This window comes from Sorghum bicolor, chromosome 2 (genome assembly GCF_000003195.3).
Source record: "Sorghum bicolor cultivar BTx623 chromosome 2, Sorghum_bicolor_NCBIv3, whole genome shotgun sequence".
Taxonomy (NCBI): Eukaryota; Viridiplantae; Streptophyta; class Magnoliopsida; order Poales; family Poaceae; genus Sorghum; species Sorghum bicolor.
This window is the reverse complement of record NC_012871.2, coordinates 17,625,611-17,649,407: the sequence shown is the minus strand read 5'-3', so window position 1 is coordinate 17,649,407 and position 23,797 is coordinate 17,625,611. Positions and strand designations below refer to the sequence as shown.

The following is a 23,797-nucleotide window of genomic DNA, read 5'->3' as shown; positions in this document are numbered from 1 at the left end:
TGCGCAGGGGAAGAGACGAGGGTGGCGTGCGCAGGAAGAAATGAGGTCGCAGAATCGAGAGGAGAAGCATTTATAAGAATTAATCCGTGATTAATAAGTGACAAGGTGGATAATTATCTCACAACTCCATATGGGAGTACCAAACTCCAAAAACTAAAGTAGCCCTTGAGATACTCTAGGAAAAATATGGAGCTGACCTCTAGCTTCACTTTTTTTTATAGAGCGGAGTTCGTGAAGCTAGACATGCTTGCTAATACGGAGCTGGAAAAACTAAAGCGGAGCGGTTTCAAACACCCCTTTGAGATCGGTGATGGACTCATAGAAGAACCAAATCTAACTTTGAGCCGAGCGGGGACGCAAAGCCTGCGTGGGCTGCAATCCAGGAGACGAACAACAGGAGAGCTCCAACAAGACGGCCCAGCGGCCCAGCACCGAGCAACGAACCACGGCACGCGCGCCAGGCCGCCAGCTCGCACTCGGGTCCAGCCACGCGGCGCCGCTGCCTCCTTCCAAGGAGCGTACGCGTATGGCGTACACCTCTCTCTTCCTCTCCTTCCCCTAAACCCCACTGCCCTTCTTCCCCTCCCAGGCTCCTCCCTCCCGTGCGGGCGGCGGAGCTGATGAGATCCCGGCCATGTCGGGCCCCACCTCGCGGCTCCTCCTGCTCGCCCGCCGCGCCGACCGACGCAGAGGCCTCCCCTTTCTCGTTCCCCGCGCCTTGCAGGCTGGCCCCGCGACCTCGTCCCCGGCGTTGCCGCCACCTCCCTGCTTCCCCGCCTCAACGCCGGTGATGAGGTAACTACAGTCGACAGGCTAATCTCAGCTACCGGTCACCACGGGGTAACCCTAGGTCGCAGTTCCGTTTAAAACTTGCGTTGAAGTCCCACGACTCGTTTCAGCTCGAGAGATAATGCAGGGTTGGACCAGCTTCGCATCTGGCGTACGGTGTGCGCATTTGGAATTCGCTAGTTGTAATTGTACTATGCGCCAATCAATCATTCAATTTATGATTCACTTGATAGTGTAAAATGTTTTGGATTAAAAGACAGTGTGCAATGCCAGGTCGTCCTAAGTACCTACTGTGGTTATTTTTTTTGTTGTAGAAACAGTGTATAAAGTTTCATGCAGATCAGATCTCCAAAATGACATGGTCTTGCTCAATCATCACTGCGAAACATACTGCTAATCTAGCTTAAATGAATTATTCACTACAATTTAGGAGGAAGGCTATTTGGTTAACTCGTCTGTGGCATTAGATAATTTATTTTTTCTACTTGAAGAGAATATTTTATTTCAATGATTTTTGCAGAGGTTTCACTGAGCCAGCATGTTGAATAATTCTAGTGTTATTTGTTTGCGGAAATTATGTTTAGGTGGTTTATTTCTTTTCTCTATTTTGTAGCTACTCAAGTGCATTCACAAGTGTACATGGAGAGAGGCCATCGTCAGAATATGCAAAGATCAGAAAGAAGTCACTGGAAACCCAGTTTGGAAGAATCTTGGGGTCAAGTTCACGCAGGATTTTTGCTGATCGTGGCTTTGGTCCATTCCTTGCTCTGTACAGGGCTGCTACTATCTCTTTTCATGTTGTAAAACTCACTATTTGGCATTTGTTGCTCAATGACATGCATAAAAGAGCAGAAAAGGTAGTTTTTCTTGCCTGCTGTTGGTGGTGGAACCGAGCATCATGTCTCTGATTGTCATTTCCTTATTTCAGTTTCGAGAGACCTTGATACGCTTGGGTCCTTTTTACATCAAGGTATGCTGATTGAAGCCTTGTTTAGTTGGTGAAAATTTTTGGGTTTGGCTACTGTAGCACTTCCGTTTGTATTTGATAATTATTGTCCAATCATGGACTAACTAGGTTCAAAAGATTCGTCTCGCCAATTACAGGCAAACTGTACAATTAGTTATTTTTTTAATCTATATTTAATGCTCCATGCATGTGCCGTAAGATTCGATGTGACGAGGAATCTTGAAAAGTTTTTGGATTTTGGGGTGAACTAAACAAGGCCTGACATGGATCTGTAGAATGTAGCACTGATATTTTCAATTAAATCTTGACGCTTAACTTTTCAGTATAGCGAATCTCCTTGTTAAGGTGGAAGCAACATCAATGTAACATGTCTTATGACCACTACAGCTATCACTATGTTTTTTTAACATGATTATTATGTACCTAAGCATTCGTACAAAATCAATCATATTGGTGGTTGTGTTTCTGCATCTTTAGTGTGCCATTGTGTCCATATCTTATTTTTGAACTACAATACTTCGTAGCTAATATTGTCTTAGGCGTAATATTGTCTTATTACAACTAGGGAATTGATGATATGTTCTTTTACCAATTCTCTTTCACTGTGCAGCTTGGCCAGGCATTGAGCACACGCCCTGATATACTTCCTAGTGCGTATTGTCAGGAGCTTGCAAAGCTACAGGTACCTCCCCATTCTATATTTTTTCTTTGTGATGAAAACAAATTGTTAGATCTAAGAACACGCTTTCTCCAGTTTATGTTAATCTCCTAGATTTATGAGGTGAGTGAGTGTCCTAAAGTTTGTGGCGTCAAAGTAGGTCCACTGACATGTTTAAGTCCTAGAAAGAATTCTATCTCAGTTGGAGGCCCCAATACAGCCATTAGTAACACATGGTTCAAAATCAGAAGTCTGAGGAACTTGTACTAGTAGCTTATTGATTGCATAATTGCATTCCAATGTTTTGGCTGAACAATCTTTTTTCAGGATCAAATACCACCGTTTCCAACTCGCATTGCACTAAGGACCATAGAGTCTCAATTGGGCTCTCGAATTTCTGATTTGTTTGCTGATATCAGCCCAGAGCCAATTGCAGCAGCATCACTGGGGCAAGTTTACAAAGGTTAGACATTTCTGATAAGACTTCTGCTAACTGGTGATTATCCTTGTTTGGTACTGATTGTTATTTACCTTAGCATATATTTCAGACCTGAGTTCTCCAAGTTGAAATGCATTTCTTTGATACTTCAAGTAATGCAGCTCATCTACACTCTGGAGAGCTTGTTGCAGTCAAAGTTCAAAGGCCTGGAATGGCGCCCTTGCTGACTCTAGATGCACTTTTGTTCCACATGATTGGAGGACAAATGAAACGATTTGCTAAGGCTCGCAAAGACCTATTGGTGGCAGTTAATGAGATTGTGAGCTTCCACTTCTTTCTGAACTAGACTTGTCGTTGTCTGTGCTACTCTGATCACTCTTGCTCTTATATATTTTTTTAACATTTGCCATGACCGGCGGATTACTATGAATTCCAAAGACCACTTCATCTGGATCCATGTCAGACTGGATTAGAATGTTTTTTTGCATTTATATTATCAATAGCTTCCTATCCATGTAACATGAGATGGATGAAGGATGAAGCTCAGCTTTGCTCTTTCCTCATGATCCATGGTATATTATCTTTGGATTATGCATAGAGCATATAATTTTAGTAAGTGTAGTATTTGTTGGACTATCCTATGTTTGTTGCCTTGTTATGGCCCTCTGCCTGGTACTTGATTGTCAGACTTATTGTGATTCTAGTATTTTTGGGTGTACGTAAATCTTTGTTCTGATCCTTTCTGAATTATCTTTTTAACCTCAGAGAGGCTCGTTTCTTGAAAATGAAGTTACATAAATCACAAGACCATTATGCAAATTGTAGACCTACGATCTTCTCTTTTGACAATCATCATGCCCTCCTGTAAATTCTAGATCTTTCTGTATAATTTTAACCTTTGTATGTTGCATTATATTTTATCTTTGGTTCAACAGGTCAGGCACATGTTTGATGAGATTGATTATAATTTAGAAGGAAAAAATGCTGAAAGGTTCGCTACTCTTTATTGTCAGGGTGAGTTTGGACACTTATTTAATTCAGTTCTTAATAAATTATTGATATACTCTATATCCATCCCCCATCTATGGTCTCACAATACCTGTTCCTCTAAAGTTTACATGCTGCAAGCTCAACACCATTGATTTTCTAGCAGGTTCAGGTGGGGACAATTCTGAAGGTAGTACAAGTATCAAGGTCCCAAAAGTTTACTGGAATTATACATGTGAAACCATACTGACACTGGAATGGATTGATGGAATTAAGCTAACTGATGCTGAGCGCATCAGCAAAGCCAATTTGAACAGGAAAGGAATGATAGATGAGGTATTGTCACTTGGCTCCTTGAATGTAAATTGCATTGCGACATTAGTGCTGTCCTTTATCTCTCTTGTGTGCTTGCTGACTTTTATGGACTAATTTTTCCCCTCTTGTCTCACAGGGTCTCTATTGCTCATTGCGACAGCTGCTTGAAGAAGGATTTTTCCATGCAGACCCCCATCCTGGTAATCTAGTTGCAACTGAAGGTGGATCTCTAGCATATTTTGACTTCGGTATGATGGGAGATATTCCGAGGCACTATCGTGTGGGGCTTATACAAATGGTATGTGAGACTGTGTCTTGTTCTGCATTCAACTCATGGATCTTACAAAGGGTATTGTTTTTCACTCGTATTGTGGAAACTGGAAAGTTCAGAAAGCTTTAGACTTAGATGTTGTGCTGCTAAATCACTTAACTATTTTTGTAAGTTACAGGCTAAGTGTTATTGGTAAGGTCTTCAAAGAGCAGCAAGTTAGGCTAGCAATGCTGGTGTTTGATTTTCTGAAGTTGGTTAAACTTAAACATGGCTAATCTTATTTCCTGGTCTAATCAAATTGTGGATAAATTTAATTAGGAAGTCTAGCAAGAAATAATTTGCTGAATGGTATAGCATAAATAAAACTGAACTTTGATATGCGAGTCACTAATGCAATATAGTCCTGTTTCTATCGTCAATTGTGTGAAACATTATACTTGTAGTACTTTATTCATGTGTAATTTAAGCCTCTAGCTGAGTTGGTTAGTTGCTTGAGCAGGTCCTGGGTTCGACTCCCCATGGGAGCAAATTTCAGGTCGGGGTTAAAAAAGAATCCCCTTGTCTGTCCCACATCAAAGCATAGATCTAAGGTTCGGCCCCAATCGTGGTTGTTCGCACATGGGCTACGGTGCCGCTGTGTATGGGTGGGGTAGGGTTCAAGGGTTTTCTTGATCTGCGTGAGGTCTTCTTAGGAAAATGCTCACGGGCTGTCTTACCCCCTGCAGGCCGAGTGATTTTGGATTACTTTTTTCTGCATGAAATTTGTATAAATTAATAACCTTGTTTGCTACCATATACAAGCGGTAATTGTAAACTTTGTTTTGTGAAATATGTGGCATAGTAGCTTCATGTTTTAGTTTCCTGATATGTCGGTTTCATTGGTGTTGCTTGGCTTCGATCAAGAAATTTACTTGTGAAAAACTGAATTTACTTGTTTCAGCTTGTACATTATGTTAATCGGGACTCCTTAGGCTTGGCGAACGATTTCCATTCACTAGGATTTGTTCCTGAGGGAACAGATTTACTTGCAGTTGCAGATGCGTTGCGGTTTTCCTTTGGTGATGTCAGGAGGCAATCCAATGATTTCCAGGTTAGTTAATATTTTTCTTTCCAGTGCATGTGCAAAGTGAAATAGTAAGGCATGAAAATACTGTAAGGAGAGGTGGGGGTCAGCTGAACATGACATGGGAGGAGGCAATGAAAAGGGACTTGAAGGGATTGAATATACCCAGAGAATTGTCTTAGACAGGAGTGCATGGAAAGCAGCTATCCACGTGCCTGAACCGTGACTAGGCTTTAGCTCCCCTAATAATATCATTGTTATTGATGCCTTACATATATTTATTTTATTTTTCTTTATTTTCCCTTTTTGTTCGTGGCTCATGACCTCATGTTGGGTTTCAACTCTTAGCCTACCCCAACTTTCTGGGGACTAAAAGGCTTTGTTGTTGAGGCATGTGTTATTTAGAATTACTGTTCTCCAGAGCTACGTCAAAGCCTATCAATGCTAGCATGTTGGCTGTAGTTCACGTTTGCACTGAGCCAGATTTTTTTTGTGAAACTTTTTTTTTCTCGAAAACGCAGGAGAGCTGCTTGTTGTGAAACTTGGATAACTAATAATGATGAAGTTTCAAGTTGACACTCTGGTGAAGATAGTCAAGATTTTTCTTTTTTTCGCAGGGTAGTCTTCAGATTTATCTGTCGCTGAAGGAAATTTGAGTTAGCTTACTTCTTTAAAAATAATATAGCCACACCCTTTTTATTCATGTCTGTGCCCTTCCAACAAGGCTGACATTCTATAGTTAAATCTAATTAAGTTTTGGGGTATGATATTTAAACAGCTTGTCTACTTGGATCTCTATCTTGTTCCTACTCGGATCATATTATGGCTTAATTTCTTGCATATGGTTGCTGCTCTCATCTGCCTGGTTCTATTTTCCTTTTTCTAATCTCGTCCATCCTTTGATCTTTCTTAGTTCATTCGTTCCTTGCCTTGCAGGGTGTAATGAACCATTTGTATGATGTGATGTATGAATTTAATTTCTCCCTTCCCCCTGATTATGCGCTGGTGATAAGAGCGCTTGGTTCTCTAGAAGGGACGGCAAAAGCACTGGATCCTGAGTTTAAAGTTATTGAGAGTGCATATCCTTTTGTGATTGGGAGGCTCCTTGCAGACCCCAGCCCTGATATGAGGAAAATATTAAGGGAGCTTCTTATACGTGACGATGGATCCATCAGATGGAATCGACTGGAAAGGCTGGTACATATTTCTTAACTATTGTTCCTTCTCTTGCTATTTCATTTTTATCATGATTTTCTTTTCCAAAACCATATGATGATATTACAAAAAACAGTCAATAAATAACAAGAACACGCTAGGGAGTTTCATTTGTCATGATATAGGGCCTGTTTGGCATGGCTTCAACTCTAGTTAGAGCAGCCCCACTCCAGAAATCCAGGTGGAGCTCGCTCTAAGTGGGAGCTGTCTGTAGGGGGTGTTTGGCCAGAAGGGTACTCTCAGCTCCAGAATGATGTTTTATCAGTATGGATTGCCCCCGTTGCCCTTGGTTGAATGGACCCACATGTCATCCACAGCTCTTCCCATTCAACTATCTCCCTCTCTCATTGATGAGCTGACCCCGCTCGTCAGCACCTTCTTGTTGACTTTTTTTTTCTAAAACATGACATATTTTCTTTTACTTTTGCAAACCGTAGTGACACAACAAAAAATGCATAATAATCACATATTGTCGAGTAGTACATTTACAAAATCAATAATTGTACACAAACTAATATTATAAAAATTAGTTTTTCAGAAGTAATTAAAATAAGGGGAAATGTACGATCTAAAAGATATATCAAGATATACAAAAATCTGGCAAAAATGGAAACCATGAAACATCCATACGCTGCTGCACATCTTCAGATTGTACAAAAATGAATTAAAAAATCATCTACAGAAACTCTTCTAATCCAAGAAACCAGCAGCACCTGCAGTTCATGAGCGAGAGTTCATGCTCTTCACATACATTGCATTTGTACAAAAATCAATCTGATTCATCGTGGAATGAAAATTTCTGGAATCAAACAAATCAGAAGCAGCAGTTCCTTGAGAGAGCTGATGCTCTTCAGATCCAACATAGAAGATGCGATTTGAAAAAAAAAAGATGAGGAGCTGCCCCCTTGGCCAACAGAGAGCGCGGGCCTGGCCACGCCATCGCCAGGGGCATCTGAGTGTGCTGGCCTGGCTGCGCCTCCGCTGGGGGCCGCCTGGATCCACCTCCTCCGGATCCTCCACAGCCCCAATGAACCATGGTAGATACACCAAAAGATCCTCTTCGCTGGTGCCGTGCACGAGGCGTTAGTGCTGCCGCCGCCACTGGTGCCATGCACTAGCCGTCGCTGCCGTCGTGTGGGGGTGTCTAGGGTTAGGGTTAGGGGAGTGGAGATGCAGGGGAACAAGGCGCTGGGGAAGGAGGCGAGGGCCGAGGGGGACCAGAGGCACGGGGCGGCGGCGACTGGCGAGGTGGGCGGCCGCGGCGCTCGCGCGGGTAGTGCCGTGACACGAGCAGGCGGGCGAGCGTTGGGGCTGAGTGACGGGACAGGATCGACGGATAGGGAAGTGGGGGGCGGATAGAAAAAATAATGGTTCACTGGAGTGTGTAATTGATGGCAAAGATGGGAAAAGAGGTGCTCCAAGAAAATGAAATAGAGCTCCAATAACTCCATGGGAGTTGGGCTGCTCCAACTTGTTTTGGAGTTGGGGTGTTTGGCAAACTAGAGCCAGCTCTAGCCTAGAGTTCTGCTCTGGAGCCATGCCAAACAGCCCCATAATAGTATACACTCCTGATTCCTCCATTTGTATGCATGGAAACAGTTTCATGGATCTATCCTTTCTGTGAACATGACCACTAATTTGTGGCAGCGCTCTTAACAGACAGAACCACTAAGGTAAAGACTAAAGGACATCAATAGGTATCCAGCTCTATAGATGTGGAATTATGGACAACTTTTACTGTTGGTTATCTGATTTTTTTGGGCATCCTGTATGTTTTTTTCTGGGCTGTATGATCTGAGCTAGCTCAGTTTGTGGGAATACTCCCCACCACCCAGGTTCGAGTTGTCTTTGGCTTGAATATGGTTGCCCATTTCTTCTTATACTTACAATGACCTAGTACGTGTTGCTCAACGCAAAATTATGGTTGTATATGGAATATATTTGTATATTATTGGTAGCCACACAAGGGAAATACTTATATGTTGCATTTCTACTATAGGGAAGCGAGCTGAAGACCATGCTATAAGTTGGAGAGTAGAAACATAGCATGGTGATCCATAGAATCAATTTCCATCTTCCACCCTATGAATTTGAGATAGGCCTATATGTGAACTTGGGAAAGTTGTGGAATGTTAAATTCCAAGCCAAATAGCCTAATCCATTAAGTAGATTCCAATTCCTCCAAAATGAAAGGATCCAAACGGCCAGTAAATTTCACAAAATGGCAACTCTCTATGTCCAAAGAATCCTTTGACCATTTCATAAACTACAGCTATTTCTGCTCCTATTAACACAAATCAACGACTTTTCACCACCCTGATGGTAGTGCTGATTGGTCCCACCCCTTAGCTGGACAAGTATGCATCAAGCATCCTGGTTGTCTTCATCACATCCAGCTTTGTCTGGAGGACAGGTGTCATCAAGCAGCCATTTGACAGGGTGTTAAAACTGTAGTTTTGTGTTACTATGGGTGAAATAGTTGTAGTTCTTTGAAACTGGTCCTTGAAGTTGTATTTTATTGAGTTAGGCACACAACATTGTAATTGCATGTCTTAACAAGTTTTTAAGTTTCAATATGTAACAGAGGAGAAATATCAATAATCTGAAAAATTAAAATATAAAAACAAATCAGTCAATCTTTCCTTGAGATTAATCTTGGTCTCTATCCTGCTGTGGGTCCTAATCCTGGTGTTGCATTTGGGTTGTACATAGTTTTTTTTTATTTCTTCCTTCTAACATCATTTGTTTTTCAGATTGCAGCTATATCTGAACAGTCATCAGAATCTTCAAGCACAGTGGGAGCTGACTCTAGTGAGAATGCCAATGGAAGTCCTGAGTGGAGATCATTTGATATGCATTCTGTGATTGCAGCTACAGAAGACCTATTTGATTTCATTTTATCGAGGAAAGGATGGCGGGTTCGGGTTTTCCTTGTCCAGGATATTGTTAAAGCTTCAGATGTGTTTCTTCAAGAAGCAACATTCCCGTATATATTTGACAATGTGGGAAAGATAGGGGACATAAATCCAGAGGTTAGTTGATGTTCATCATGACTTGAGAGTTGAAACTATTATTTCTTCTCCGTGATTTGTAGTTCCTGTGCAATGCCTCAATTCTTTCACTTGTGCATTACTTACCTCCAGTCATAACAAGTTTGAGTTAGTACCATAGCTCAGGTGATATTTTCCTGTAACCCAGCCACCTCACATCGTTGACCTATAGGCCAAGCCACGAACGCATGATTCCTTCCATCCTCCGTCTCCAATCTCCATCCCTGCCACCATGCACCTGATTGTGCCAGGTGCTACCAGATCCCTATGAGGCTACAAAGGCCAAGCTGCAAGATCCCCGCTGGCCACCACCACGCCGACGCATCTCGCCGTGGGGAGGAAGACCAGATCGATGTGCAGCAGCCAGCCAACAACTCTCCATGCCTCCTTCGCCGCACTGATGTCGAGCACCGGCCACAGATGCCTCCTTGGCACATCCACATCGATGCCAAGCGCTGCCCGCCAGCACATCCTTGATGTGCGAACTGCAGCACCTGAGGAGTTGGTTGGGCTGGTGAGCAGCTTGTTGAGCTAGCCATTGGCCGGGCATGAGCGAAGATTTTCAGGTTGATGCGTGGGTTGGGTTGGGTTGGTCCTGGGCCAAGAGAAAAAATGTCAGGTTTTACCTGGCCTGACCCGGTTTGTCATATGATCAGATCTAGCAGGAGTTGAGGATGAGGAAGCACATTGCCAAGATGAGTTGTGTGGCCAGCGTACCTGGCGGTAGCAGTGGCCTACTGTAGCCTCATGAAGTCTTGAGGGAGACAAGCAAAAGGGTGCTGGTGCTGTGTTGATGAGAGGAAGGAGAGCTTGTGCATTGCAGTGCTAGGGTTGGAACGATTAGAAGATTTGGGCTGGGCCTTTTTTTACTTGCCATTTCCTCCTTTCCTTCTGTATTTTATGCCTGGACGTATATCTGATCGAGTAGTTCTGAGTCACGAACCTTATTCTGGATTCCCGATTCATGAACCAGAGTACCAATAGCGAAATTACTTTTTCAATGTGGCAAACCGCAAACCCTGCAGACCACAGTTCTGGTCACTATGGTTGATACTTGGTTTTAGCTTGCTCCTGTTAGTTAATGATTACTCACTCATCTCACAAGTACCACTGGCAAGCAGTAATACCAACAAGAATCAATGGGTTTACCTGGTAAACTTTGAATGCCAAAATAACCTCTAGTTGCAAGCCAAAACCAGCTTCCCAAAAAGGCATTTACTTAGTGACTGTACAGTGTGCATCCTCAGCTGAACTGGTCAGTGCACAGCATAGCTCGGAGTATGTTTTATGTTATTACTGCTCAAGTTTGTAATACTGCTGAAGGTTTGCTTTGTCATGCAGAGAAGTAAGATGATCAGGAGGCTGGTGAATACAGTGCAATCGTTCCGTCAAGCTATCAGTTTGGCTCCAGATGCTTGGAGTGCCATGCTAATCCGTACTTTGTTGAAGCACGAGGCACAAAAATTTGTTCTTGATGTGTTTTTGACCCTGGCTAGCCATTCCAGTTACAAGATTCCAGAAACATTCTGGCTTTGTATGTCAAGATTTCTAAATTACTTGGACAAACAAGATACGTTTTAGGAACAGCTGATATTAAATTTGTTTATTTACTTGGTTACTTGGACATCCTGGTTATTAATTTGTTGTTCCCTGTGCATTGCACTCGATTATTATCATCTACAAGCACTCTACTATTTCCTAATGAGTCTGATATGATATACGAAGTTATGTTACCAACGAACGAAAGTTACATACCAATCTTAAATATTCTCGGCTTAATCCTCCATCCCACACAACTCCTTTTGTCGCTCCAATTGCCATCATCAAATTATGCGATGAGGGTTGTGTAGGTGCTGCCTGCCACCATCGCATTGCATTTGTTTCCAAGTGCCTCTTTGATGCTTCTCATTTCCATATCCACTACTGTTCCCTTGTCTAACCAAGTTTTTTTTTTCACATCGGTTAAAATGTTGTATTCTTATAGGTCAGTGTGGTCTGACAATCTGACGGGCTTGTTTGGCACAACTCAACTTCACTAGTAAAGCTGTTTTTTTAGAAAATAGCTTCAGGAAGCTGAGCTGAGCTGTTTTGGAGAAAGTGTTTGGCAAAATAGCTTCACCAACTACTTCCTGCATAATTGAGAGAGAAATGAGGGAGAAGCTACAATAAGCTACTTTTTTCCAGCTTCATCCAACTTATGTCTTTGTGAGAGGAGAAAAAAAACAGCTTCACCTATGAAACTGTTTTGAAAATAAATGTTTGGCAAAAAAAAAAAAACAGCTCACAACAGCTCATGAAGCTGTTGTGAGCTGTAACAGCCGACATACTGTTTGTGGAGCCGATGGGCGATGGCAGAATTTGAGCGTATAACACACATCACACCTTCCCCAGCCGGCAGGAGAGCGTTCAGTCCACTCTCTGAACTTGAAAGATATATAACTTTATGCTTTGAGAGTTTAAGTGAATTCGTTTTGTGCTCATAACGAGATCTTATGATTGGTTCTTTCTTTTTCCCACACCGCACTAGTATCTACGAGCAATGGAATTGGTGTAAAAAAACATAAACTCTGAAGTAGGTGGTTTGAGTTCAGGTGTCGGCTACATGAGTGCAGCGTTGATCTTTATTAAAGGTAATTACTTCTTTGATCGAGGACGGGGTTGCTAGAGCATACTATGCACACATTTTACTACTCATTTTTAGTAGCAAATTCATACATATACATACACTAACATCAATACACCAGTTGACGTTGGATATAACTTCATATTTGACTATGTATTTTGGATTACGAAATGACAGGAAATATGAGGCAAATGGACTAATCGTTGGACTAGGTCGACATGCCCAACATGGACATAGGCTGAGGAGTATACAGGGAACATGCACAAGGAGGACAAGTTCGAGAAGCCTAAACCCCAACTTCGATCGAAGCACCAGTCATGCGAAAGCTAGAAGTCCCACATTTGAAGTCCAGAGTGAGTGACGATGATATAATGCATGCGAAGGTCATCGATTATCCTAGCCCGATGACTACAGGAGAGAGTGAAGGTCTGAGCAAGCATATAACCGCCGCAATAATCACACTAAAATGAAAACACTTGGATTCACATTATACTAAAAAATGATCATGATACAAAAGCCATATACAATAATACTGCATTATACAGAGAATGGATGGTGAAAGAAGCAGCCAAAGTTCCAGTTCGACAATAAGCCAACCCTGTAATACATCCAACAACGAACAGTTGAATGGAACCATTACTGGAGAGGTGAGATACAGTGAACGCAAGTGAACTGACCACGACAGCGTCTCGCCATTTCATTGAAGATGACAAAGATGTTAAAAGGAACCCACGGTAGATGGTTTCTTCTGATAGCGGAGCAATAACACAGTAGAGAAAGAAACACAATAGAGCAGAGGCTGGATTGTCAGAAAGGATCTCCTTTAATATCGGATCATATGCATCCTGCAAGGGCCCAAAGTGAGCTTTTAGACCCTCCAAACCAAAAGCAAACTATTGTAGTGTAGTAGAGCAACGTTAGCGCACAGTATGAGAGGAATCAATATGCTCGATGAAAATCTTACCTCAGACCCTACCAATTTATCAGCTAAGATGGATGTGGTCAATACCAGGGCCATCAAAACTACAAAGCCTAATACAGTCTCTTTGACCCAATTCCGTTCTGTAAAAATCTTCCCAGAAAAGAAAGGTTGAATAGTTTGCCCTGGCTTTGCAGTGTACTGGAGTAGCACTAAGGTCAAAACAAGCTCTGCTAACTGAAGTATGACTGTAGAAATTACCTGCATTGACAGAATATGTCATTCTATAAAAGGCAGTGTCCATATAAAGGCTTCCAACTCCGGTACATTAAAATGAGTGAATCTAACTTGTTAACAAAAAGGTCGCCACCTACTGTTGTCATTGAGTCAAGTGAGGAGCACTGTAGCACTTTGGCAACCACACCAAGCCCTCCAAAGCTCAAGGGGATATGCAAGATGAAGAAATAACCAGCATATATTCTCCATATATCATCAACCTCCCATGGAACGACTGGAGAAAGAACTGAAAGCTCCTGTTTGCCCATACAAAATAGCATATTAAATGTGATCATGATCATGTCGCAGCAAATTAGATACTAGTCGCTTATCTGAAAAGCCGTGGCTGAAAGTACTAGTCGCTGATTTATTGTGAGAGAAAAACATTGCTGGCTATCAGAAAAAGTACGGCTGGCTGTGAGAGAATTGTAAGAAGTATATGCTTCACATATCAGTGGAGACAAAATAGACACCATTTATCAATCAAGATTAAAAAAACACCAAAGAATCTATCATAATAATACTGGTAAGCTTATAGCTAGTACACTTACCAATGCGATAAATACTCATCAGTATGTAGTGTTGATTAATATGAGCATCGACATTGTAACTATACTGATTGTATCTTAACATCGTCCCGATTGAGAATTTATATGGACAGCCAAAAAGGCAAAAAGTGTGGTTTTACTCCTAAAAGAAAAAAAAAAGAAATGGTAAAATAATCTTGCAGACATTCCTAAACCTGCATCTATATGCAACAAAACATAACTAGAAAACATAAAGTTTTCCATCATAGACAGTAAAGTAGCCCCTAGAAGATTAACTGGACACTTTGAATCTGTCTGCCATACCAAAGAAATCGCACATAATCTGTGCTTGTGCTGTGTCATTGACATGGAGGATGAGCTAAGCTAGCTAATGCAGTGTTACTGCCCACAGAGAAATATGTTAAGTTGCATCACAAATCTTGAAAGCAAAAACGGTACACGCCAATTGAAACCGAGGCTTATTTGTAAGAATAGGAAGTGACGTCTCGTCAGCCATGAAAGGAATTACATCGAACAGGCTGCGGGCGCTGTCTTCCCCACCGTCGCCGGGAGATGGAGAGGGAGAGCAGGAGCAGCTGAGAGTAGAGAAGGACGAGCGCAACAGTCGCCCGTTGAGAGCTTGGAGTTTGGCGGCGTGGATACGGGCTCCTCCTTGGCCTCCGGTTCTGGCGGGGAGGAGAAGCGGATAGGAAGCAGCGGCTGACGCAGGTAGGAGGAGCATTCCGCGAGGTAGCAAAATCACGGTCACGGAGGCTCGGGCGTCGGATCCCGAGCACATGGTCTTAGATCAACAAGTTTTTTTTTTTATTTTAACATCGTAGCATTTTTGTTTTTATTTGATAAACATTGTTCAATTATAAAATAATTAGGCTTAAAATATTCATCTTGTGATTAGACAAACTATATAATTAGTTTTTTTTAATCTATGTTTATATCACAAGATTCGATATTACAGGAAATCTTAATTTTTTTTGACTTTTAGAATGAACTAAACAAGGCCTTGGTCTATGTGCGCAGTGGGCCTTGCAATCGTGGGAGCCCGCAAGTCTGAGAAAATTGAGGATGATTAATGGTGTACGTGTATCTAGTTCTCTTGAAATACAAAATACCAAATATTTTAAAATGATGAAATATAAAACATTAAATTTTTTATAGAGGTATTTAGTTCCATCTAAAATTTGGAATAATCTTATTAGGCTATTTGGTATCTAGAAAACCAAAATTTTTGTTATGCACCTCAACAAAAAAGGTGTATCTAGAAAAACTAAAATATTTTATAATTTGGAATAGAAAGAGTAGTTTGTTAAGATCTTCATAGCATGTCATTGATGCTTGTGTACTAAATGCTGATCTAGATCTAGGGAGCTGTGAGGAGTTAAAGAAATAACGGTCCATGAGGTAGAAATAATACTGGCAATGTAGAAGTCGATATGCCCAAAAGGATAGATTAGGCAATGCTGCCAAACGTAAGAATTAAAGATGCCAAATGTATAGGTTCCTTTTAGCTTTACTTTTTTAAAAAATTGAGTTTTATGAAGTACGCCACAATTATATACTCTTATAAAAACTAAACTCTACTAGATAAATTCTCTCTTCATGCAAGGTATCCACATCATTTCCTACTAAATCTACGTCATTGCAAATTAAAAAAATGACCATGTCGTCTATATCATGTGAAATACTTTAAATTTTTAATCTATTAACATACAAGTCCTGTACATATACTATTTGTTTCATCACTAGTTCCTCTATAATATAACCAAATATTAGTTTTTCTTCTATTAGCTTAACAATTTTTACTAGATCTAATACAATAAAATACAAGCAAGTCAAATTCATATATATGTATACAAGAAAAGTCTACATAACCCTCCAAACTATCTAGGTGGAATATTTCATCCCTCAAACTATAAAACTGGATATTCTACCCACTGAACTTTCAAAACGGGTTAAATAACCCCCTACTGTGGTTTTAGAGGGTGGTTTTGTCTTTTTCTTTTTTTACTTATTTCCGCAGAATCTTTAAAAAATCATAATAAATCACAAAAAATTATAAAATAAAAAATTCAATTTTGTTGGAATTCTGATGAGTAGATCTACACAATGAATATATAATATGATATACTTTAGTACAAAGTTTTTTGTAGCTTTAAATCTATGTTTTTCTATAATTAATAAGAATAATTCATATATGTAGTTTCTATGGTTCCATTCTAGTAAAATTTTTATGGTGGGCTCATTATTGTATGTTTGAACTATGAAAAATTTTTCATACCCATTGGATCATGTATAACTTAGTTATAGATTTATTTAGCTTTATTATTGTTAAATCTATGCTTTATCTATAACTAAGTTATACATAATCCAATGAGAATGAAATTTTTACCAAAGTTCAAGCATACAATAATGAGCCCACTATAAAAAATTTACCACAATTGAACCATAGAAACTACATATATGAATTATTCAAATTAATTACAGAAAAACATAGATTTAAAGCTACAACAAAAACTTTGTCCTAAAGTATACCATGTTATATATTCACCGTGTAGATCTACTCATCACGAGTCCAACAAAGTTAAATTTTTTATTTTTTCTATGATTTATTATGATTTTTCAAAGATTCAGCGGAAATAAATAATAAAGAAAAGACAAAACCACCCTCTAAAACCACTCGAGGGAGTTATTTGACCGGTTTTGAAAGTTCAGGGGGTAGAATATCTGGTTTTATAGTTTGGGGATGAAGTATTCCACCTTAGATAGTTCGGGGGGTTATGTAGACTTTTTCCTATGTATACATAAATAATATGTTAAATATCATATAGTAATGCTATGTATATAATGATTTATTTTAAGAAAATTCTGCAGCAACGCGGCGGGGAATTCACCTAGTTCTTATAAAATCTGTGACCACATGTAATCAGTTTCAACCCGGTGAAATTGCATCATCATCTAGCAGAATAAGGGGTTGTTTAGTTGGTGAATTTTTTTGGTTTTGGTTACTATAGCACTTTCGTTTTCGTTTGTATTTGATAATTATTCTCTAATTATGGACTAACTAGTTTCAAAAGATTCGTCTCTAAATTACAGGCAAACTATGCAATTAGTTATTTTTTTATCTATATTTAATGCTATATGCATGTGCCGCAAAATTTCCAGGAACTAAACAGCCCCTATGATAATAGGAGCAGAAAGAAACATTACAGTTTTGATTTGAAAAGGAACATCGTAAATTGTTCAACCCAAATAGGACGCAGAGTTAACATAGATGACAAAAAGACATTTTAAAGGCACCGGTCACTAGGATGTGCCGATTGTGCACTAATGACTAACGATTACATTGATCTACAGATACCAAATTGGCATCCCTTATCAGGTTTCCTTGACTGTTCAGATGCTACTTGCTCTTTTAGTCCTTGCCCTGAGCAGATTTTGAAGTCCCAGCAGTTGTGCTCTTCTGATGGCACATCATTTTCCTAATGATCTCGTCAACTTCTGGAACATATCCTGTCAGTGGCGTTTCGTCCTTTAGAAGCTTAACAGCAAACTCGATGCACGGGTCTGGAGCGGAGACAGTATAGAGTGATGCCAGAGCAGATTGTGCTGTTGAAGTATCAAATTTGTCAGCTCCATCTTCTAGATCCAAGCCTGGGATTATTGCAGGATCGAACTTAGTATGGTTCTCTTTGGCTTCATAAAGACTGATAACATCAGTTGTTGTCATAAGACCATCGGCAACTGCATCTTTACTCTTCTTGAAATCAACCGAAATGTTATTCATGAGTGTGTCATCTGCTGGGACTGGGACTGGGACTAGGACACCACTCTGCTTAGAAGCATATTGCTCCTTGGATTTTGATGATGTATCAGATTTGGGCACACTGAGATGCTCGGCAGCATCTGTTTCCGCTGCATTGTCCTGGGCCTTGTCTAAATTAGCAGGAGTAGACTTGTTATTTGCATCCCTTCCACCTCCAACACTCTTCTTTCCCTTAGCTACCCTATTTTTCACGCTCAAAGACTTGGTGCCTCTATGAGTTCTTTTCATCTTCTTCGGGCCAACAGCCTGGTCATTCCGACGTCCCCTTTCCACGTTTCTGAAGTTAAACCCAAGCAGTTCTACCCACGGTACAGAACTCTTTCTCCTTTGCCGGGCTGAACGGTTTCCGCGCTTCATAGACTGCACAATCATGGTGATGTCTAGTTTTGCTACAGGTTCTTCTTGGCTCACTGAATGACCATCTTTAATTTCCTTATCCCACTCTTCTTGTCTCTTCTTGTCTAATTTCTTGCTCAAGTTACTACGGTCTACAGTTTCTTGCCTTGCCCGCTGTGAGGAGCACCTAGTAGGAGCTGTATTAACCAATTTCTTTGGTGATTCCACAGCCCTGCCAGATATTTTCGTGGATGGTGTTAGTTTTGCCTCAGGTTCAGTATCTTTCTTTGCTCCTGCCAAAAAGAGTAAACCAACTCCTAATCAGTCTGGCGAAGGAAAATATATGTTCACAAAATGGTATGCACAAATTGCAAAAAGATCTTATAATGTATTACTCCATCCATCTTAAAAAAGATACAATACTAGCTTTCTATCAAACCAAAAAAAAACTTTGACTAAATATATAAGAAGTCATAAATGTTAATAATATTTTATATAAACTTAGTCAAATCTAAAGAAGTCAGACTCAATCCAAACCCAAAATTGCACTCTTTTTTGGATGAAGGTAGCACTAACCAGAGGCTCTAACTCTCAACAGACATGCTAGAAAAATAATAATTCTAAATCTCACAAAATTATAAATATCCAACCACTAATTTGCTAGACTCTAATCATAAGTGAGAATAATAAACATTCGATGTATTCATTTTCTCTAGAAGATTACTCACATTTGTCATTATGAAAGATATGAAGTAACACCTAAATATACATCTAAATTACTCATTTATACCATTATAAAATAACATAAAGTAATTCTATAAGTCTGCATCTAAATTATCCACATATGGCATTATAAAAGTTAATTCTAAGTAACTACACTAAATCTACGTTACTCATTTCTAACAGTATGAAAATAATATAACTTATCTACAAATTTTGATAATCATATTTTGGACGGAGAAAAGTTAACTTATACAAATTTTGATAAACAATTATTCAAATTATATAGAATAAGAAACTTGTATCAATAGATTTATATTCAAAGTGTGCTCAGAAGATATTGATTCTTTAGTAAATGATAGTATATAAAAAGAGAATTAACAATCAAAATGTATTTGACTTTTTCATATCAAAATACACCTATCATTTCAAGACAGACAGAGTAATACATATATAATCTACATCCAAATTACCTAGATGTTTCATTATTAAAATAAACTAAAATATTATTCTAGATCTACTTCTAAATGCAAACATAATATTCTAAATACCCAATTCTACCAATATTAATATATACTCTATCCAAAAAAGAATGCAATTCTCGCTTTTCGAGGAGTCAAACAATTTTAAGTTTTACTTAATATATACAAAATATTTTCTAACATTTATGATACCAAATAAGTATCATTAGATTAATGATGCAATATATTTGTATAGGATACATATTTGGAGTCATAAATGTTAATATAGTTTCTATAAACTTTGTCAAACTTAAGGAGGTTTGACTCAATCTGGATAAAAAATCTATGTTACTCATTTCTAACATTATGAATATGGATAAAAAAATGAATAGTGGTAAATCTATTACGAGCAGCAAAAGATTGCAGAGTATATAGCTGCTATGCAAAAGATTACAGTTTGTTGTAGGCCTTATAAGATTCTAATCTGTAAAGAAGCAGGCTGATGGAATAGTATACATAACGCAAAACTATGCAAAACTCTAACAAGAGTATATAAATTAATAATGTATCAGAATAGAATGTTACGTTATACTCAAATATAAACATTAGGTATATGATTCCACAAGATAGAAAAGATTTAAAGAAGGTTTAGCCACATAGATATGTTTGCTTGCAGCAGAAAGCTACTAACCTCCACAATTAAATTTTGCCATGAAATTCCTTCCCCAACCTCTTCGAATCTTCATTCCTCTTTGTTTTTAGCACCTTATTAATCCTTCACTGTAAAAGTAAAATAAAATGATATAACAGAATAAAAGTAAAGAATCTAAATGAGCAAATAGTACAATGAACTTCTATTCCAACCACAAAAAAGTATGTCATAGATTTTCTCAAAATATACTTTAATTGGTGTAGTTACATTTTTAGGTCTTTTTGATATAGAAACATGACATTCTTTGTCACCAAAGTGAATAGTAATATGACAGAACATATACATTTAATAACTATATTTAAAACATGCATATAATACTGCTTACAAGATCAAACAAGCCTAGACTACACAATAGCAAAGAGAGAAAAACATCTTTTGTTGAAACATCGATTGTAGTTTAACTCAACAGCTAGCTGGCTTAAAATAAACAACATCAATAACGATGGATATAAAAAATTTAACTCAATAGCAAATACTTTTCCATGGACAGATACTTTAAAGAGGCAAAGAGTGTACAATTGTTTTCTGAATATTATGGACATGGCCATCATTATCAGCACTGTATTCATACATTCTTTGACCATATAATTGTATCTAAACTGTCATAGACACCATGATTATGATAACTAACATTTTTATGGTGTTCATGAGCATCAGCTATTGTCTCCATGGACCAATGCTATCATAATAACCAGCAGAAGAATATGTAAATAAGAACATTGGCAACAAGGACAAACAAATTAAAAATAAACTAATTAGAGTAACTTGTCAATTATGATACACTTATTTAGTGGATGAGTCATTTCTAATTAAACAAGAAACAACAATGCCCACAATATTAGAGCTTTTGCAAATAAAAGGAACAATTTCTTTGAAATAATATGAAATACCCACAATAAACAAGGGGTCTTTTCACACCAGATTTAAGCGGGTCACTTTGACTTCAGAAATCATGATGATATCATTTTGAATCTGAGTCATTCTAACCTCTCAACAATACAAGAGGTGAACAATGCATGCAAAAGCAAGATATCATCATTCTCACTAGGCAATCCAAGGAAAGGGCACATCTTCCTACGTGCTGCATCTGTAGCAGTCCTCCCACTGTAGAGTTCACTGCCTACGGCCTGTTTAGTTCACTCCTGACTTTCGCCACACCACACCACGCACCTTCGACAGACTTTTGGTTACGGCCTGTTTAGTTCACTCCTAACTTTCGCCACACCACACCACGCACCTTCGACAGACTTTTGGTTCATTTCCCAAACTTTGGTGTGGCAAATGAGTGGCAAATGAATCCTCTGCCACACCTTCGGCACAGCCATGATAGCCATGTGGTGAGCATCGGCATCGAGTAGAACAAGGGAAATATCCATTTTTGCCAACAACCTAGATCCCTAAATCTATTGCTCAAATGGCTATTGCAGTACCTAGATCCATTATGTACGACCCTCCCACCACATGATCTTGTAAATAACAAATACTATCACTAATACATGGAAAAGTAATGAAACTGGAACTTACCAAATGGGTGCGCTGATATATGAGAGCAAGATTACTCAGATTTTCAACTGAGATTAGGATGCCCCTATGATGAGTTCTAGGAGTGTAGATCCAATGAGTTGGATTCCTTAAGGACAAGGGAATTAATGATTACTTGCTATAACTTGATATTTAATTAGATCAAGTAGCCAAAATATCTAAGGGGTGTAATAAGGATTATTTTATATAAATAGAAGATGATAAGGATTCCCCTTCTCGCAGTCCAAGTTAACCGTTTATATTAGGGATATGAGAGAGGCATCGATCTTTCTAGCATCTATGCAATAAATGTAGAAATAAAGGGGGGGCATATGTAAATTGGTAGCCAGTTGTTTCCATATTGTATTCTTCTAGATAGAAAGGCAACTTTCTCAAGTCACGTCACGCCAATCATAAAGTTATAAGAATGAGTCACATGCCACACGCTACACGGTCCCCACCAACGTACCCTTAAACACATTTGTCTCTCCTAAGAAGCATAAGGCTTTTCCATCGACACACCTTTATCGTGCCTCTAGTGCGCCACCTTAGATGCCAATGTCAGCAAGGTCTGCTCCTTGAGAACATTGAATTTTCACTAGATATATGTCATACATAAAATGTTCATGGTAGCAAGACACTTCATTCATAAAATGCTCCATGAAAGTCACATAAGCCTTAGGACCAAACTACTAGATTAAAAGCACCATCTCCTTAGAAAACAAAACAAACCATCTTTTGGGTTCCAAGTTCCCATTTAAACCATCCATCCTCAACCATAAAGATCCACTAACCTTGAAGAAGTCCCTATGCTCTTGACTTTATAGAGGTTAAACACTTTTACTATGAGTCATGAATCCTCCACCATCAAGGATGCCAAATTGTACATCTTTAAGGACAAGTACGTTGAGTTCAAGATGATGGATGTGTAGAGAGTGAAAGGTCCTAATATGGCTAGAGGGGGGTGAATAACCTATTTAAAAATTCTACAAACTCACTAGAGCAAGAGGTTAGTAAATAACAAAGCGAAGCTTTTTGCTCTAGCTCTAAAGGAGTGTTTGCAAGCCACCTAACCAACAATTCTACTTGCTATAGTTACTAGGCACACAAGAACTAAGTCTCTACTTACAGTAGAGAGCTACCTAAAGTTTCTATACAAGTAAGTAAGATACTCTAGTTTGTGGGAATGCAAAAGAGAGGGTTTGTTCTTTATACTGCCGCGTAGAGGGGATGAACCAATCACAATATATGAACAATCAATCACCAAGAGAATGTCAATCAAACACAATTGAGACACTGATTTTTCTCCCGAGGTTCACGTGTTTGCCGGCACGCTACGTCCCCGTTGTGTCGACCAACACTTGGTGGTTCGGCGGCTAAGAGGTGTAGCACGAACCTCGTCATCACTAGGACACTACAAGAACCTACCCACAAGTGAGGTAGCTCAATGACATGAGCAATCTACTAGAGTTGCCTTTGGCTCTCCGTCGGGAAAGGCACAAACCCCTCACAATCACCGAGAGATGGCCATGAACAATCACCAACTCGTGCCAATGCTCCTCTGCTGCTCCAAGCCATCTAGGTGGCGGCAACCACCAAGAGTAACAAGAAAACCGCAGCCAAATCGATCCCCAAGTACCACTAGATGCAATCACTCAACCAAATGCACTTGGAATCGCTCCCAATCTCACAAAGATGGTTAATCTATGAAGGTGATGAGTGGGAGGTGTTTGCTTAGGCTCACAAGGATGTTAAGTATGCTAGAATGCCAAGAGGGTGAGCCCCAAGCCGGCAAACACGTATTTATAAGCTCCTCAAACAAATAGAGCTGTTGGCTCTTTCACTAGGCAGAACACGGGGTCACCGGACGCTCAAACCCTGCGTCTGGTGCTCCAGATGCAGCCACGTGTTAGCTATTTGAATTACGCACGTCGATCTCTAACGGTCAAATTCAAACCACCGGACGCGGTCAAATGGGCACCGGACGCGTCCGATACACACCGGACCCATACAAAGAGAGGTTTGTCAAACACATGGGGTCACCGGACGCAACCACTGGACGCGCTAGGTCAGCACCAGACCCTTACTCAGAGAGCACTACAAACTC

General features: G+C 39.6%; 3 protein-coding genes across 7 annotated transcripts; 1 reads left to right on the top strand and 2 right to left on the bottom strand.

The window, feature by feature from the left end:
• LOC8059762 (uncharacterized protein slr1919) lies at window positions 526-11,424 on the top strand. 2 transcript variants are annotated; one of them, XM_002461902.2, is made up of 13 exons: window positions 526-795; window positions 1,403-1,646; window positions 1,718-1,759; window positions 2,367-2,438; window positions 2,742-2,877; window positions 3,015-3,172; window positions 3,789-3,867; window positions 4,004-4,176; window positions 4,292-4,453; window positions 5,367-5,516; window positions 6,426-6,686; window positions 9,458-9,736; window positions 11,096-11,424. In XM_002461902.2, the coding sequence occupies exons 1-13, from the start codon at window positions 635-637 to the stop codon at window positions 11,333-11,335; spliced, it is 2,157 nt and encodes a 718-aa protein (XP_002461947.2). In that variant the 5' UTR covers window positions 526-634; the 3' UTR covers window positions 11,336-11,424. The 2 variants fall into 2 exon arrangements, with proteins under 2 accessions (XP_002461947.2, XP_021310102.1); XM_021454427.1 differs by having other exon boundaries at window positions 527-795; window positions 4,007-4,176.
• Window positions 12,840-14,878, bottom strand: LOC8059761. 4 transcript variants are annotated; one of them, XM_021452784.1, is made up of 5 exons: window positions 14,629-14,878; window positions 13,671-13,829; window positions 13,342-13,557; window positions 13,055-13,222; window positions 12,840-12,975 (listed from the first exon to the last, which is right to left on the bottom strand). In XM_021452784.1, exons 1-5 carry the CDS (start codon window positions 14,839-14,841, stop codon window positions 12,865-12,867), a joined length of 867 nt encoding a protein of 288 aa, XP_021308459.1. In that variant the 5' UTR covers window positions 14,842-14,878; the 3' UTR covers window positions 12,840-12,864. The 4 variants fall into 4 exon arrangements, with proteins under 4 accessions (XP_021308459.1, XP_002459805.2, XP_021308460.1 ...); XM_002459760.2 differs by having other exon boundaries at window positions 12,840-13,222; XM_021452785.1 differs by having other exon boundaries at window positions 12,840-13,222; window positions 13,671-14,262; window positions 14,629-14,766.
• LOC110433088 lies at window positions 17,342-20,242 on the bottom strand. Its single transcript, XM_021454711.1, has 2 exons — window positions 20,149-20,242; window positions 17,342-18,569 (listed from the first exon to the last, which is right to left on the bottom strand). The coding sequence occupies exons 1-2, from the start codon at window positions 20,201-20,203 to the stop codon at window positions 17,530-17,532; spliced, it is 1,095 nt and encodes a 364-aa protein (XP_021310386.1). The 5' UTR covers window positions 20,204-20,242; the 3' UTR covers window positions 17,342-17,529.